Raw genomic sequence first — 18,711 nt, forward strand, 5'->3', positions numbered from 1 at the left:
AGTACCACAGTGGTACTGTGCCACTTCCTTTTGTCTTTTGTGGCAAATTATCATATAACCCCTTTCACTCTTTTTTATTTAAACTTTACTTTATAAATATTAAATTAATTTCAACTGCATCCATGTGAACATTACCGAAATACCCATGCCGACCAACGGTGACCGGATTTCAACTGACGGCGACGGGAAACTCGAGTTAGACACTTTTGGCCGAGCTGAGTCCAACGGTGGTGGTGGTGACCTCTCACGCATGGTGATGGCGCCGGATCGAGCTCCCAAAGCCGTGAATCCGTCAATGACCGATCAACGGCAAATTGGCTCCCCCGGTGGCTGTGATTGGTCGGAAAATACAGAGGGAATCGTGGGGAGCAAAACTCAAGTGATAGCGTCACCGGAAACCAGAGAAATCGCGGCGAATTGAAGCGGCGGTTCCGCGGCTTTTCACGGCTTCAATCGGCAGCTTTCCGAACGCTTTTCGGCGACAAGATTGGCATGGAGATGACCGGCATCGCACGATCTTCCGATCGGTACCAACCTTGGCCGGTGAAGTGGCCGGAAATGGAAATAGTATCCGGGTCGGGTTTGTGGATTCGGCATAGGCATTTCGGTTCACAGAGGGGGTATTGTGATATAAGTGTAATATATAATAAGAATTTGTAAATAATAAATAGTATAAGGTGCTAACTAAAATGTCCATGTGGATGCAATATATATTAACTTAATATTTGTAAATTAAAATTTAAATAAAAATGAGTAAAAGGAGGTTATATGAAAATTTACATCATTGGAGTCACAAAAGACAAAGGATGTGGCACGGTACCACTGTGGTACCGTAGCCTGATCCCAACAAATGATAATATTATAATGAAAAGTAAGAAAAAGATAAAAGTCTAGAGAGAGAGAATGAAAAAGAAAAAGCTTTGACAATTGTTACGGTAGGGAAAGAAGAATTAATTAATCAAGGATTTTTTTTGTTTGTGATTTTTGAGATTTAATGAATTAAGATAATAAATTATAATTAAAAAATGGGTGTCAGAAAGGAAATTAAAATTTGCCTCAATTGTTTGACTAGGTGAATGGTGCATGTACGCAGCTGGGTACATGCAGTTGTTTCAATTAAGATGCTTAAATTTTGCCTCAATTGTATGCTTCCTTTTTTTCCCTTCAATTGCTCTTTATTCCTCTGGACGGTGGCTTCTGAATTACTTTCTTTGATTCTTCCGCTTTATAGTCTCTATGATTATCGCCAATATATTTCATTATGGTCTCCATAATTATTGGTTTTGACTTATTAATTTTCAATTTGTATATTGATCATTATTATGTAAATAGTTCTTGGAATATAGCTTGTCTATAGTCAAGCTTTCCTTTTGTAATTTTCTTCCCTCGTGTAGACATAATGATGAAAAACCATTCAATAAAGTTGAAGCTTTTCATTATTCCTTTATCTTTTATATCCAACAACACAAGCAGCTCGGAGTGATCCATTTCCAAAAGCATCTAAGTAATCTTTGGTGAAAGATCACACTGCCCAAAAGTTACATGTAAATAGTACTAAACCAAAGCTGAAAATTACAAGTACATTTGCAGAAAGTTAAATTTCAATTTACTAGAATGACAATTTACTATTTACCTCGAAAATATGAAACATCAATTTATTTCCTTTTACTGTTAAAAAGACAAAAAGAATTCATCAGTGCAGTTTTTATCTATCCTCATCTTCTGAACGACTGGAGATAAATTGAAAGGTCAACTGACGATTATCATTCTATCTGGAATAAATTGACGTTGACCTTTCGCAGAAATAAGATTATCATTGGAAGCAGTAGCTCTTTGACTCCCATTTGTCAGGTTGTTGGCAGCAGTTTGCCCAGCCCTCTACAATATTGGTCATATGAATTAAACAGTTATTAAGAAGCATTTTGTTTCAAAAAGCTAATGGAATACAATTCATTTAGTATCAAGCAGAAATTTTTTTAAAAAAACTACTGATAGCTTGGATAATTGTAAAAAGGCCTCTGTAGATTTGATAGCATAAATGGCATTGGAAAATTAGCTTGCCCATTCATCCTCCCTCTCCATTTTGCCTTACAGAATTAGGAGACTGTAACTCTAAATCATTCATCGGCCCCCAAGGGCGTGGTCGGGTTAGTTGCAGTACAACTGTAACTTTTACCAAAACCCGGATTCGATTCTTGGAGGTGGTAAAAGGGGTAAAAAATTGTATTTGAGCTTCCCCCCCCCCCCCCCCCCCCCTTTTAAAAAAAAAAACTCTAGATCATTCATCGAAAAGTGAACAATTCCAAACATAGCCTACACTTGATTATACATTACCATTCCAGAGGAAGAGGAGGAAGAGATGGAACAAACCCATTAGGAATCATGCCACCATGTCTGAAGTTTGGTGCTTGATACACTTGTAATGCACGTTGATAAAGAGTTGGATACACAAGAAAATTGGTGCTAGCAACTCCTGGCCCTTGCTTTGCATACATCATTTGGAGGTACGAACTTCTTTCTTGCTTTGTTTAAGCAATGGCCACGTACAGTGGCCTTTGATGAAACAGGATGCCATTCAAAGTGCTTATGGCTCTATTGGCTTCTTTACGATTGGAGAAACAAACGAATTACGTCCATTGTCTGGTCCTTCTACAGTACTGTAAAATTAAAATTTACTATTAGAATTATCATAAACAATGAAACAATTGCCATGTTTGATAGTTTAAAAGAATATAGGCGCACGTTAAGCAGTCGTATAAAGTTGGAGGATTAGACTATTCTTTTTAAAATTAGTCCGGCCTATCGTTTTGTGCCACAAAGACAAGTGAGGATTGTGTATCTTGAGACCACGCTATTTAATCTTGGACCCATACTTTTATGAGGGAAAATTTCATCCCATGAGGACCTTAGAGATAATGTGGGATAATTCTTTTCGTATTTAAAAATAGTTGTATAATAAGTACATGATGAAGTATCTGTAAATATTATTATATTATATTTATCATATTGATTCAATATTTACTTAGTTTAATTTTTTTAGTTAACTAATAATATAAATGTTAGGATTTATATACATATATGCAGACACATTGATAGGGAAGAACCCAAAAATTTTATCTAGGAGAGGCTTAGTATGATACAATTGCAAAAAAACTTTCAACAAAAAATGATAGGTGTCAAATTATTGAATTTCATTGAATTACTGATTTTCAACATAATTACGACTTTTCTCGACTCATTTGTAGTTTTATAAAATTACATCCTATAATAACTTCATTGTCAACTTAATTAAAAATTTGAAGTTTGAACTATAGATTGTTGTTTGTTATTTTCAAGTAATAACTTAAATTAATATAAATATTTGAGGCAAATATAAAAAACTTATCATATATAGTAAGAAATCTAGTTGATCAAATAAATCAAACTCAACTATTTAAAAAGTTAAAGCCGGTGACTTAAAAAATATGATATTTTTTAAAATTTAAAGTTATGAGATAGACAATTGTGTCAATCAATTAAGTCATGACTTGAGCACCACTTTCAAGTCCATAACGCATAACAAACTAATAAATGGACTAAATATATAACATATTTAAAAGGAAAATTTATAAGTCTAGAAGGGGGTTTAAATTATTAAATAGACCAAATAATCGTGAATCGTACTTGGGCCTACTTTTCATTTTACTGTTCAAGAGGGGCGGTAAGCTAAGCCACCCTGCCCTTTTTATTATTTATATACGCGCCCTCTTTTCCTCCCTCCTTCTCCCTGACACTTACTTCATCCTCAAGTAATCGCTCTCCCGCTTTATTTGTGTGACCATCATTTCACTTCGGTTCCCCAAAATTTTCTCTCATATATTTACCTTTCTGCTTTCGACAATGTCTCGACGTGGTGGCGGTGGTCGTAGGCCGGATTCTCGCCTTGACCAGCCGACTCAGGCACGGGCGCCGTCATTCCAGCGGGGTGGCGGCGGAGCCGCTGGACCACGCGGCCGAGGTCGTCAAGGTCAACGTGGGGGTGCTGGTAGTGGATCGCATTCCGGCTCCGGTGCAGCCCCGTCCTCACCGCACACCGCTTCGACTTCGACGGAGCCGGCTCCTTCGTCTCCGTCTGTTTCTGCTTCTGCTCCTTCTTCGTCTTCAGTCTCTACTCTTGTCGAAGAAACGGAGCAGAAACTGACATTGGCGGCACCAGCGGCGGCTACACTTCCGCCTTCGTCGTCGCGGGCGGTGAGACTTCCAGTGAGGCCGGGATTCGGAACCCGTGGCAGAAAATGTGTTGTCCGAGCAAATCACTTTATGGTGCAACTTGCCAAGAGAGACATTCATCACTATGATGTAAGTCTACTTTTAATTTTAACTTCGTTATTTTTGAAAACGTTTTGACTCTTTTTATTTTTTATTTTCCGTTTTTCTCGTCAATTAAGGTTTCAATTGATCCAGAGGTGACGTCACAAAAGATCAACAGAGAAATTATTTCTCAGCTGATTAACTTATATCGGCTGACTAACTTGGGTGAACGAATACCTGCCTATGATGGTATGAAGAGCATTTACACTGCAGGGCCGCTGCCTTTTGAATCGAAGGAATTCATTATCACGTTACCTGATAGTGATCCTCGTCCCAGCTCATCTGCCAGCCCGGGGTATCTCATGCTTTTAACACGTGTGTTTCTTGAATATTGTTGATTGTGAGTTTTCTTGATTTAATGTGTCGAGTGATTTCTTATGCAGAACGGAGCGTCAGTTTAGGGTGGTTATCAGATTGGCGTCGCAGCCTTATGTTTACACTCTACAGAAGTTCATACAAGTGCTTGATGTTGTTCTCAGAGCAGCTCCATCAGAGAAGTATTTAACCTTAACTGTGTTAATAAAAGTTTCACTTTTTGTTATGTATGATATAGGATGTTCCGTGCCCATGCCAGCATTTGCTTGTTCATGCAACTGATTGAGCATTTGATTTCTGAGGAACAATTTTATTATTGTCTATTTTGTGCCTTGAACAATTTAGGTTTTAGAATGGTTAATTAATGAAATGATGAACTTCTGCATCAGGCATACAGTTGTGGGAAGGTCATTTTTCTCAACTGATCTTGGACCAATGGGTCAGCTTGGTGATGGCATTGAATATTGGCGTGGATATTTTCAGAGTCTTCGCCCAACCCAATTTGGGCTATCTCTTAATATTGGTTTTTCTCATTATATTTTATATAATTTGATGCTGCTTATCTTTATATTATCCAAGCTTGATTTTTTCTTTTTTAGGTGTAGCACTGCTACATAAATATTTGCTTTTGCTGTTGCAGATGTTTCAGCCAGCTCCTTTTATAAGCCAATTCTAGTTACTGAGTTTGTTCAGTATTATTGCAGCGACTTATCACGTCCTCTTTCTGATCAAGTGCGTCTGAAGGTATTGTCTAGTCTTCTTTCGTGATGTCATGGTTATAATTAATTTAGTATCAACTTAATGAGCTATCTATTGGGCGGTTAAAAGTTTTAATTGAGGGCTGCAGCACCGTAATATATTTGTGATAAGAGCCTTTTCAAAGAATGATCACAGATTTGTTAGGCAAACCGTTCAGTAATGTTTTAGATGCTGTGTATAATTAATTGCAAGTAATTAGCAGTTTAAAATTTCAAATTTCTTGCAAATTTTGGATAGGGTAATTTCTTAATTTGTGGCTGAACTGGTGGGTAGTGAGTAGTGTTGTTCTCGGCCATTGAAATCTAAATAGAATGAGCTCCCAAGTCTAGGGGGAATAGAATGTTGATGACAGTGTTTGATGATTAATGTAGGAAGTTGGTGTATAATTTGGCCTATAATTCTGATGATAAAGAAATGAGATCTTGAAATGGCGGTTTTAAAAATCTTCCACGCATTCATTTGCAATTGTACAGTTATCTTGATCAACTTATTATCATTCCGTTACGTATATTAGCAATCTTTTGAACTATCTGTAAAATTTTTACTTTTGATCTATTTTGGCCGCTATTTGACAACCGCCCTTTAATTATTTTCAAAATTATTGCTGGGAATGGGATAGAGACACGTGGTCAATGATATTAATATAATTGTTTAATTCTTGACTTCTAGGTGAAAAAGGCATTGAAGGGAATAAAGGTAGTGCTCAGGCATATGGGGTACAACTTAAGTTGCAAGATCACTGGAATAACCAGTCAACCGATGAGCCAAGTAATGTATGTGTGTGTGTAATTAACTGATATACAAGTGTAAGAACACTGTCCAACTTGTGGTGATAGAGTGTGATAACATAACTTGGTGGTTTGGTTGTGTTTATGTTGGTCGATTTGTTTATGTTAGCTGATTCTTGAGTCCCCCACGCCATTTGAGAAGCATACTTTATGTTGCCTGCTTTTGTCGTCATCTGAAATCCACATATGGTTAAATTTGTCTTTTGTGTTGTATTTTATGTATGATTGAACTACTTGGTGGTAAAAAGTTTGGTGGATGTGTCTCAAATCAATTTCTCAAATCTGATATGTGATAGTAGTTGGCTACTATGTAGTGCGATGGTCACTTGATATTGCCTGTAACAGTGATGTATCCCTCCTTCCATGTTATAGTAGGCATTCACGTTATATCTTCCCTTTGATTGTATTTGCTAGGTTTACTTGTGACAATGAGACAAGGTCGGTGGTTCAATATTTTCTTGAAAAACATAAAATTGCGCTTCAATTCACGTCATTGCCTGCCCTTGAAGCTGGAACTGAAGAGAGGCGCATTTATTTGCCAATGGAGGTTCTATGATCAAAAGACTACTTTCGTTCTTTGTGTCTGGAAAATAATTTATTTAAGACTTATTTATAGAATATTTTTGTTTACAGCTTTCTAGGATTGTTGAGGGACAGAGATATACTAAAAGATTAAATGAAAGACAAGTAACTGCTCTTTTAAGAGCAACCTGTCAGCGTCCTCAGGATCGTGAAGCAAATATACAGATGGTAGAGCATTGTTGTAATTTCTTACATCTGTGGTGGATCTTTTTTGGATGATTAATCTGGGAGCTATCTTCTTGTGAACAAAGAGAGTTTCTGATTCTTGCTTCTGGGTTTGACATTCTTCTGCAGATGGCTAGGGAAAATGCTTACAATGAAGATACTCTTGTGAACAACAAGTTTGGAATTCAAGTGGCTGATGGTCTTACATCGGTTGATGCTCGAATCCTACCTGCTCCAATGGTAATTATGTGTCGTTTTGTTTTATTTGTAACAGATAATGGTACTTCCAATCTCCTTATGCTTAACTTTACCTCCTGTAATGCTGCAGCTTAAATATCATAAAAGTGGCAGAGAAGCAAGCGTGAATCCTGATTTTGGGCAATGGAACATGATTAACAAGGTGAATTACTAATTATTATTTTATTCCGTAGTTGTTGATTTGTGCTTAGGAAGAGCATAGGGAAGCAGTTACCACTTGTTTAAATTGGTTGAGGGATGTTTATTGACTGATGGGTAGGATGGGTTGGAAGTTGATTTGCTACATTTGATGCAATGTGGATGTGCTGCAGTTCTTTTCCAACCATAATTTTTGATTTTTTTTTTCCATTTTAGCATGCTGTAATTTCTATTTAGTTATATACTTTTTCATCTTTGACAAGCATTGTATCTGATATTCACTTAGGTATTTGGATTGTATGTGCTTGGTGTTCAGTTCAGTCCACTTTGCCTTCTGAACGAGAAGCTTTTATTTTTTCACAATGAATTATTTTGTGTAATTTTGGTTTTACAGAAAATGTTCAATGGTGGGACAGTGCAAGTTTGGACTTGTATGAACTTCTCCACACGTTTGAACCACGATGTGAGCGGGTTCTGTCAACGGTTGGTAGACATGTGCAATAAAAAGGGAATGGTATGGTAATGTTATTTGTTTTGCAATTCATGTTAGCAAATCAGGTTAATGATCTCTCTGAACCGACTTTTTTCTTTTGGGGGGGTCTGTGTTTGTCATGCCAGGTATTTAACCCGCGGCCTGTCATTCCCATAAGTTCATCCAACCCAAATCAAATTGAGAAGGCACTTGTAGACGTTCGCAATAAGACTACTCAGCCAGGGAAACAGCTTCAGCTGTTGATAATTATTTTACCTGATGTTAGCAGATCATATGGTGAGTGATAAATTTAATCCATGATTAAACTTTTATGTCAGCTTTGGTTTTGTTCAACATTATCGGCTTTCTGCTCGCAGGAAGAATTAAGCGAGTTTGTGAAACAGAACTTGGGATTGTTTCACAATGCTGTCAGCCTAAGCACGTATCCAGTGGCAATATGCAGTATTTTGAAAATGTGGCTCTTAAAATCAATGTGAAGGTTTGGTTTGCCCCCATTTTTTTGTGTGTTCATTATCATGGTTAATATTTGAGAACAAATACAAGGGTTAGCAGGAAAACATGTAGGAGATGAATATATATATATTTTTTGGCAATTTAATTTCAGTCTTGCTTTGCTGGAATTATTGTAATTTTTTTTCTTCAAATAATCAAATTCTGATGTTCAAGATATTTTTATAAGTGTTTGGGAGTGCCAAAATTTCTTGTTAAAATTGATAGGTTTGCTTATTGGTCCTGGAGATTCAGTTTACTATTTGTAATTTTATCAGGTTGGAGGACGAAACACTGTGCTCGATGATGCTGTTCAGAAAAGAATTCCTCTTGTGACTGATAGACCTACAATTATATTTGGTGCAGATGTCACCCATCCACAACCAGGAGAAGACTCTAGCCCTTCAATAGCGGCCGTATGTGCACTCATTTTCTGTTTCTGCTTTCTAGTAATTCACTCTGTTAAAAGATTGAATTGACTGAGACAGGTGGTGGCCTCAATGGATTGGCCAGAAGTAACCAAGTACAGAGGACTTGTCTCTGCTCAGGCACATAATGAGGAAATTATCCAAGATCTCTATAAATCTATTAAAGATCCTCAGAGGGGTTTAGTTCATGGAGGGATGATCCGGTTAGTAGACATGGAAGTACATATCAGGTGCCTTATTATTAAGAGAACCTTATGCTTCTGTTTGTCTTTTACAGGGAACTGTTAATTGACTTCAGAAGATCAACCAACTTCAAACCTCACAGGATTATTTTCTATCGGTAATGGCTGTTTTCAACGTTAAACTGCATGTTTTGTATAATGTTACTGATGTTGTTTAATTTATGTGCCAGAGATGGTGTTAGTGAAGGGCAGTTCAGTCAGGTTTTGCTCCATGAAATGAATGCTATCCGGCAGGTAATACTGATGAGTTCTGAAGTTAATACAATTTTCTTGTGTTCTGGAGATTTTCAATGTCTAGTTTCAGTTGATTTCTTGTTGATGACTTTTGTTGCAACATGCTAAATTGACTTATTTCCAGGCCTGTGCCTCAATTGAGGAGGGATATGCGCCACCAGTTACGTTTGTTGTGGTACAGAAAAGGCATCATACTCGCCTTTTTCCTGCTGATCACAACAGACATGGTCTGACAGATAAGAGAGGAAATATTTTACCAGGTTCCAAGTTTGCTTTGTATCATTAATCTTTATTTTCTGTTTGCTTCTTTTGAGTATTCACAAAGGTTGGGAACCATGTTGTTGCTTAACCTTGTCTTTGATGAATACTTTTCGGATGTTCTTGTGTTAGGAACTGTTGTTGATACTCAAATTTGTCACCCTACAGAATTCGATTTTTACCTCAACAGCCATGCAGGAATTCAGGTTAAAAAAAAAAATTAAGTTTGCTCTTTCAATCCAGGTTAAAAAAAAAAAAAATTAAACAATGTTCCCCCTTCCCCCCCCCCTTTAATTTTTAAATTTGTTGGACTGATTAAGGTGTTTATTCCAGGGAACCAGTCGCCCAACTCACTACCATGTATTGTATGATGAGAACCGTTTTACTGCAGATGACTTGCAAATGTTAACAAATAACTTGTGTTACACGTAATATGTTTACCTTCTCTATAATCGGATTTAATATTGCATTGTTGAAGAATTTATCTTTCGAGTGGTTATTTTGTAAGTTTTTGACTCGTGGCCCATTTTCAGGTATGCAAGGTGTACTCGATCAGTTTCAATAGGTCTGATCCTTTGTACTTCTATTGTTTTACTAAAAACATTTTGAGTCAATGAATTATTATTATTCTGGCTAGCATTGATTGATTTTTTTTTTCTTTTTATTTTTTGTATTGGCTGTTTTCATATGGCAGTGCCTCCTGCATACTATGCACGTTTAGCAGCTTTTCGGGCTCGTTTTTATATCGAGGATGAAACATCTGCGGGTGGATCCACAGGAGGGACTAGGAGCACGGCGGAGGGGAGTTTGGCTATCCGGCCTCTTCCCGTCATCAAGGATAATGTGAAAGATGTAATGTTTTACTGCTGAAAGTAGTCTCCAGCATCAATCCTCTTTGTCATGGTTTTCATCAAGGCTTGACGTGTTTTGGTATATGGAGTACCAGCGTGGTGCCCTTTTTGGACAGTACTGTTATTTTGGGAGTAGTTTCAAATTGGACATCAAGGGTAGAAACTGATTCTCCTTATGTTAAAAATGCTAGCTGCATATTGTCCTGGTTAATGCTGGTTAATGCCTTGTAAATTTAAATGCCAAAAAACTTCATTTCTTGGTGGGGTTATTTGATCTCACTGCACGCTTTTTTAAATTAACATTTTTGGACAGTGCTGATTATCTCACTGCACTCTTTTTTCAATTAACATTTTTATTCTGAAAACATAATTGGATCAATTATATATTTGATCTTATTTTCTCTCTCGATCTCTTTCCCTTAACCAAAATTTATTGTAATATGTGAAGTACGTATTGAATTTTCTAATTATTCGAAAAGTAATAAATTCAGCTCAATGGTAATTAGAAACAAGATGAAAGAGACAATGTTAATCATTTAGAAATAAAAATAAGAGTTTTTAGACTGTTCTAAATTTGTTAGAATTTTGAGGAAGATGAAGTTGATTTTGGAGAGAGAATAAAATTGAAAAGTAGTTTAAGCTTTGATCATTACTACAGTAGACAGAGAAAAATTAGAGCCAATTTGGGATTGCGAAGGCATATAAAATAAGCAGCTTGTAGTGTACAGGTGAAATAAGTTGTTAATAAAAAAAAGTAGTTTAATGTTTGGCAAATTGTACTGTTGTGGTTGCTGAGAATTTGAATAGTACAATACATGCGTTTGGTAAATTATATTACGAAAGTATTGTTTTATTATATAATGAGCAAAATAAATACAAGTTTTAATTACTTTTTATTTTTAAAGTATGTTTAATAAATTATTTACTTTTTGAGAGCTCAAGCAACTCCGTTGCTTCTTCCACTTTTGCAGCCAATGACTCAAAGTGAATCCAACAGCACGAGCAGCTCGGAGTGATCCATTTCCAAAAGCATCTCAGTAATCTTTGGTGAAAGATCACACTGTCCAAAAGTTAAAAATGTACATCAATGGTAGAAACTGATTCTCCTTATTTAAAAAATGTTAGCTGCATATTGTCCTGGTTAATGCCTTGTAAATTTAAATGCCAAAAAACTTCATTTCTTGGTGGGGTTATTTGATCTCACTGCACTCTTTTTCAAATTAACATTTTTATTCTGAAAACATAATTGGATCAATTATATATTTGAACTTATTTTCTCTCTCAATCTCTTTCCCTTAACCAAAATTTATTGTAATGTGTGAAGTAAATATTGCATTTTATAATTATTCAAAAAGTAATAAATTCAGCGCTATGGTAATTAGAAACAAGATGAAAGAGACAATGGTTATCATTTAGAAATAAAAAATAAGAGGCTTTCGACTGTTTTAAATTTGTTAGAATTTTGAGAATTTAAAGTTGATTTGGAGAGAGAGAACAAAATAAAAAGTAGTTTAAGATTTGATCATTGTTACGGTAGACAAAGAAGAATTAAGGTCAATTTAGGATTGCGGAGGCAGATGAAATAAACTGTTTGTGTTGTGCAGATGAAATAAGTTGTTGATAAAAAAAATAGTTTGGTGTTTAGTAAACTGTGCTGTTGTGGTTGCTGTGAGTTTAAAAAGTGGAGTACATGCATTTGATAAATTTTATTACGAAAGTATTGTTTTATTATATAATGACCAAAATACATATAAGTTTTAATTGCTTTTTATTTTTAAAGTATGTTTAATAAATTATTTATACATTTCTTTTTTTCTTATTGTTGTTTTATATAATGACCAAAATAGACATAAGTTTTAGTTACTTTTTATTTTTAAAGTATATTTAATAAATTATTGAGACTTTTTTTTTCTCAAATGCGTAAAATTATATTAAAAACTTAATTAAAAAAATCTAGAGAACTTCATAATTTGTTACATAAAATATGATAAAAATAAAGTTATGATTCATATATTAGGGTTTATAAAATCTAGGGTTATAATAGGAAATTTAAAAATGTATGGTATCTTATTAAATAAGTTGCTTATGAAAAGCAACTCCTTACCAGCTTTTAAAAAGCTACTGACAAAATGCAGAAAATTATAAAATAAGTTGTTTTTACAAAATTTAACAAATACTATTTTTATTAAAAATTATGAAATAAGCAAGTTATTGAATTTCAACTGCAATCCTAAACTGACTCTTAGTTAATCAAATATTTTTTGTGACTTTTGAGAATTAGTGAATTAAAATAATAAATTATAATTAAAAAATGGTTGTAAGAAGGAAAATTAAAGTTTGCCTCAATTGTTTGATTAGGCGAATGATGCATGTGTACATGTAGTTGTTTTTAACTAAGATGTATAAATAGATGAACAAATACTGCAAAAGCGAAAGTATTGAATTAAAAAATGTCATAAAAATGTGGGATATTATCATTTTCCCACTAAATGTATTCTGACATATCATGTCAGTACCATGGTTTGGTAAAACTATTATTTTACCACCAAACGTTTAAACTGTTAGCATTTTTCCACAATTCCATTAAAACTTAGTTAATATGTAACGGAAAATTCATAAAAGGTCAATTTTACCCCTGGAGCGTAAAAGATGATTTTGCCCTTTAAGAATAAACAACAACAAATGATGATTTAATTACAAAAATAACCCCAAAAGTAGCCGATACATTCAAATAACGGCTACTTTTATGCTTATAAGAGCTGTTGCTGGTTTGGATCACGAATGCATGACAGAAATAATCCTTTTGCTTGTCGTGGGCTTCGAGGGATGACCAACTAGAAAATTCACTGATTAAGTATTGGAAGCAATGCAAAACATCAAACAATTTTAGAAGGGAAGTGCTAAACTTCAGCTCCCTTGCAAAAGGATTAGGACCAATTGAAAGATTTTCTATAATCTCAAAGGTACAACAAAATAGTTTCTTTGGACTCCTCATGAACTGCAGTTAGCATGCGGAGCATTGCCTGTTAGAGTTGACTGTTAGCAGTAGCAAGTTTCTGGGAATTAAGTTTCCACTTTAGAGGGTGGAGTCCTCCAGAAATAGACGGGTAAAGAGTAAAGACTAGAGAAATTAGAGAAATAGAAGATTTGTATTTTGGATTCAGGGAACTCCCCTTTTTCTTGTTCATTCATTTCCTTAAATACTCCTCCAAGAGAGCTATAGACAAAACATATTCACAGCACAAACTTTACAGCACAATATTCTCTCTAACAAACTTGACAGCACAGCAAAACATAATTGCAATAATAGTAAATAACAAATTCAGCATAATATCTTGAAGAGTATCTAAGTGCTGTAATCGGTTGCACCATCATTCCCGCACAAAATCTTGAAGCTTGAAGGGAACTTTGGGCTGTCTCTTAGGCCTAGCTTGAGCAATCGGCTGTGCAGTGGTTGTATCATTACCACCCTCATGGAAATGAGCCTTGTCCTCAAGGCTAATATAAGGAAAAGTGGCGTGGAAAGGTTCCCAATTCTCCCATGTAGCTTCATCAGGTGTCGTGTTAGACCACTGCATTAAGACTTGCTTGACCTTTTGCTTATTTGTCTTGATAGTTTGCTGGTCCAAAATGCATAAAGGTATGGAATAAGGGTCTGCAGTTGGGGGTGGGTGGGCGGGAATAACTTCAGTAGGGTTTGGACATAACTTGAGGATTGAAATGTGGAACACGGGATGGATACAAGATTCAGGTGGTAACAATAAGCAATATGCAACCTTTCCAACTCTTGCCGTTATTTGGTAAGGACCATAATACTTCTTGGCAAGCTTGTTACTTAGACGGTGAGCAAGAGAAGACTGTCGATAACGTTGAAGCTTAACATAAACCCAGTTACCAACCTCAAACTCCTTATCGCGACGATGACGATTTGCTTGGGTGCGCATTCTTTCATGTGCTCTTTGAAGGTTCAGCTTGACAGTAGCCAATAGAGCTTCTCTATCCAATAATGCAGAGTTTAAAGAATCAATAGGGGTGTCTTCGCTGGAGTATCCTACAAGAGGTGGTGGGGGCCTGCCATAGACAACTTGGAATGGTGAAAATCCTGTAGAGCTGTGTGTACTGGTATTGTACCAATATTCGGCCCATGGTAAAGTTGCAGACCATCTATTTGGATAGTCTCCAGTAAATGCTCGCAAGTATGTCTCGAGACAACGGTTGACCACTTCTGTTTGCCCGTCAGTTTGCGGGTGATAAGCAGTGCTAGGCCGTAACTCCGTTCCCTGCAATTTAAATAGTTCTCGCCAAAATTCACTAATGAACAGAGGATCACGATCAGTAACAATGGATCTAGGGAATCCATGAAGTCGAACGTACTCGCGAACAAAATATTCAGCCAATTTCGGTGCAGTAACTCCCTCCGGCAAGGCACAAAAATGACCATACTTGGACAGTCTATCAACAATGACCCAAATAATTGTCTTATCGTTTGATTGTGGTAAAGAAGTAATGAAATCCATTGAAATGTCTTCCCAGACTCTGGATGGTATGGGCAGCGGTTGTAAAAGCCCCTTGGAATAGAAGTTTTCTGGTTTGGTTGCTGACAAATTGAACATTCTCGAATATGTTGCTGTACCTCTCGGCGCATTTGCAGCCAATAAAAATTAGCTGATAATCGAGCATAAGTCTTTTGTTCCCCAGAATGCCCGCCAATCACCGAGCCATGGAATAGGTTTAGAAGGCATTTTCTGAGCTTCATACTGTTAGGAACAAAAATTCTACCCTGATGGTAAAGTAAGTCTTGTTGAATAGAAAAATTATTATCTGTGCAAACCCCTTTCTCAATTGACTACAGAATTTGTTGGGCCGTGTCATCCAAAGCAAGGGCATCTCGAATTTCAGTTAGGAAAGTGCTAGTAGTGACTGAAATTGACATCAGATTACCTTGTGCTTCGCTTGTCCATCGTGAAAGAGAATCGAGTCCACTATTTTCCACCCCAGCCTTATGCTCAATTGTAAATTCAAACCCTAACAGCTTTGTCAACCAAGTTTGTTGCTTTGGTGTCTGTATCGTTTGTGTAAGGAGTTGCTTAAGGCTTTTATGATCAGTGAATATCGTGAAAGGTCGGCCCAAGAGATATGGTCGCTATCGTCGAACTGCTGCTGTGATTGCATACATCTCACGACTATACGCAGATGTAGATTGAAGTCTTGGTGGCAACTTCTTACTGAAATAAGCTATTGGATGTCGATTTTGGGAGAGAATCGCACCCACAGCGAGACCAGAGGCATCCGTTTCCACTGCAAAGACTTTGGAAAAATCTGGTAAGGCTAAGATAAGAACTTCAATCAGAGCACGTTTGAGACGCTCAAAAGCTAAGTCAGCTGCTTCACCCCAGTCAAATCCATCCTCTTAAGCAAATCAGTTAATGGGCTTGTAATTTGGGCATACCCCTTTACAAAACGTCGGTAATATCCTGTGAGTCCCAGGAAACCCCTCACAGCAGCAATTATTTTTTGTTTAGGCCAATTTAAGACAGCTTGAATTTTGGTGGGATCAACACTCACTCTTTGGGCTGAAACAAAATGGCCGAGATACTCTAATTTAGCTTGGCCAAAACTGCACTTGGATAACTTAGCGTACAATTGGTTTTGATGGAGCAGCTGGAGAACAATTTTGAGATGGTAAATGTGTTCCTCATGGGATCGGCTGTAAACAAGAATGTCGTAAAAAAAAACTAGAATAAACTTACGAAGATAAGGTTTGAAAATAGAGTTCATTGTGGCTTGAAATGTGGAGGGGGCATTGGACAGCCCAAAGGGCATTACAAGAAACTCGTAATGACCTTCGTGTGTTCGAAATGCAGTTTTTGGAATGTCGGGTGGGTGGATCCGAATTTGGAAATACCCACTCCGTAAATCAATCTTTGAAAAGATGATGGCCCCATGTAATTCATATAGTAATTCATCCACTGTAGGTATTGGAAATCGATCCTTGATAGTGATGGCATTTAGAGCTCTATAATCGACACAAAATCGCCATGTCCCATCTTTTTTGCGAACCAAGAGGACGGGTGAGGAGAATGGGCTGGTGGAAGGTTGTATAATTTGATCTTGAAGCATTTCTTGAACTTGCCTTTCGATTTCATTTTTTTGGTAATGGGGGTAGCGGTATGGTTTAATATTCACAGGAGTAGATTATGGGAGAAGAGTGATTTTGTGGTTGAGGGGTCTATTAGGTGGAAGGCCTTTTGGGATGCTAAAAAAAACTGGATACTGGTTTAGTAGTGTTAGGAAATCTTGGTGAAGAGTGGAATCCATGGATTGGTGAATATTTTGGGTTGAAGGTGGACTGTCTGGTTCGAGTTCTAAACGGAAGTACTGAGCTATTGAGGTAGTCTGTTGTAGTCTTTTTAGTTGGTGGAAGGATATAGGAATGGGGTGGGGCCGAATGTTTTGAGCTCCTTCAAGTTTAATAGGCTGCCCTTTTATATGTAAATTCCATAGTTAGGGCTTTGTGATCAGTGATAATTTTCCCCAACTTCTCCAGCCACTGTACCCCTAAAACAGCATCAGCTCCACAAAAATCTAGTATATGAAAGTCAGCTTCAAATTCAACACCCTGCATCTCGAGTTTAACTTTCGAACAATGACCTTCGCTACGAATCCGTTCCCCATTGCCGACAGCTACCAAAAACGTCATTGTCTTATCAATAGCCAAATGAAGAAAGTGAGCCAACCGCGGGTGGAGGTAATTATGTGTACTCCCAGTGTCAATTAATACTGATAAAGGTTGATTGTTAATTTTAGCACTGAGTCTGAAGGTTTGGGGACCAGTTGTTCCAATCAAAATATGAAAAGAAATTTCGGGGCTTGGATTTGCTGTTTCTTCGGTAGGCACCGTATCCTCCACCAATATTTCTTCTTCTTGAAAATTTTCTGATGGTTCCTCTGTCAACAATAACAGAAAAGGGCGAGTGCGACAACGATGACCGGGCTTGAATCGTTCATCGCAATTGAAGCACAAGCCTTGGGCACGACGGGTTTGCATTTCGGCGGTCGTGACACGACAAATAGGAAGGGTTGTCTTTGGTGGGTTTGATGGATTTGGTGGTGGGAGGGGTAAAAGTGAGGGCCGTGGGTCTGGCCGTATATTTGTTTCGTTGCGTGTAAGTATGGGTATTGGTGTATTGGTTGATTTCCATGAAATGGATTTTTGGTTATAGGACAGCAATTTATCTTCAATCAATTTGGCTAAAGCAATTGCATCAGGAAGGTTAGAAGGTTTGTGAATGGCTAACTCATTTTGAATGGTTGGTTTTAAACCTGAGATGAAGCAATCTAAAATGGCATCTGGGTGAAGGTTGGTGACTATGTTGCAGATGTTTTCAAAGGCTGATTGGTAAGCCTCTACAGAGCTTGTTTGGGTAAGTTTGAATAGAGTGGCTCTATGATTAATATAGGAGGAAGGGCCAAACCTGCTTTCAATAGCTCGGGTGAGAGCTGCCCAAGAAGATAATTGTTGATTCTTGTGCATCCATTGGAACCAAGAGAGTGCTTGGCCAGTCATATAGAAACTGGCGATGTCAATCCGCTGCTCCTCTGGGGTTTCATAGAAAGAAAAGTATTTTTCAGCTTGAAATATCCAATCTAAGGGATTAGATCCATCAAATGTTGATAGATCACATCGTATAGATCTTGTGCTTTGTGTGGGTTGTAGTTGAGCTTGTATAGGTGGTGTGTTTTGTGGCGTAGGTGGTGCAGAGGCTGGTGGGTTTGTGGAGGACCCAATCTGAGAGGGTGCCATCACGGTAACGCTGGCAGCAAGCTCTGCTATAGAGTTTTGTAGTGCTTGTTGTGCACCTTGTAGGTTTTGTTGTGAACTTTGGTTAATTTGCTGCTGTTGTATTATGATTTGGCGTAGGTCTTCAAGGGATTTTGGGTCGATTCTTTGAATTGTGTGACCTGTTCTTCAAGGGCTCGATATCGTGTTTGCATACCCTCGTTTGCCATCTCTCAATGAAAGCACCAAATGTTAGAGTTGACTATTAGCAGCAGCAAGTTTCTGGGAATTAAGTTTCCACTTTAGAGGGTGGAGTCCTCCAGAAATAGAAGGGTAAAGAGTAGAGACTAGAGAAATTAGAGAAATAGAAGATTTGTATTTTGGATTCAGGGAACTCCCCTTTTTCTTGTTCATTCATTTCCTTAAATACTCCTCCAAGAGAGCTATAGACAAAACATACTCACAGCACAAACTTTACAGCACAATATTCTCTCTAACAAACTTGACAGCACAGCAAAACATAATTGCAATAATAGTAAATAACAAATTCAGCATAATATACTTTGAGACCAGGAACGTGA

General features: G+C 37.1%; 1 protein-coding gene across 1 annotated transcript; it reads left to right on the top strand.

Annotated features, from left to right (window-relative positions):
- The first annotated feature begins 3,798 nt into the window (after positions 1 to 3,798).
- LOC18035093 (protein argonaute 5) lies at positions 3,799 to 10,672 on the top strand. Its single transcript, XM_024178826.1, has 22 exons — positions 3,799 to 4,338; positions 4,428 to 4,645; positions 4,734 to 4,847; positions 5,055 to 5,188; positions 5,306 to 5,409; positions 6,094 to 6,197; positions 6,627 to 6,759; positions 6,846 to 6,962; positions 7,089 to 7,199; positions 7,288 to 7,359; positions 7,750 to 7,869; positions 7,974 to 8,124; positions 8,205 to 8,326; positions 8,616 to 8,753; positions 8,826 to 8,968; positions 9,043 to 9,105; positions 9,178 to 9,241; positions 9,366 to 9,501; positions 9,632 to 9,705; positions 9,833 to 9,927; positions 10,033 to 10,064; positions 10,194 to 10,672. The coding sequence occupies exons 1-22, from the start codon at positions 3,880 to 3,882 to the stop codon at positions 10,367 to 10,369; spliced, it is 2,880 nt and encodes a 959-aa protein (XP_024034594.1). The 5' UTR covers positions 3,799 to 3,879; the 3' UTR covers positions 10,370 to 10,672.
- Positions 10,673 to 18,711: the final 8,039 nt, after the last annotated feature.

The sequence above is a fragment of the Citrus clementina genome, unplaced genomic scaffold, assembly GCF_000493195.1.
Source record: "Citrus clementina cultivar Clemenules unplaced genomic scaffold, Citrus_clementina_v1.0 scaffold_8, whole genome shotgun sequence".
NCBI classification, from domain to species: domain Eukaryota; kingdom Viridiplantae; phylum Streptophyta; class Magnoliopsida; order Sapindales; family Rutaceae; genus Citrus; species Citrus x clementina.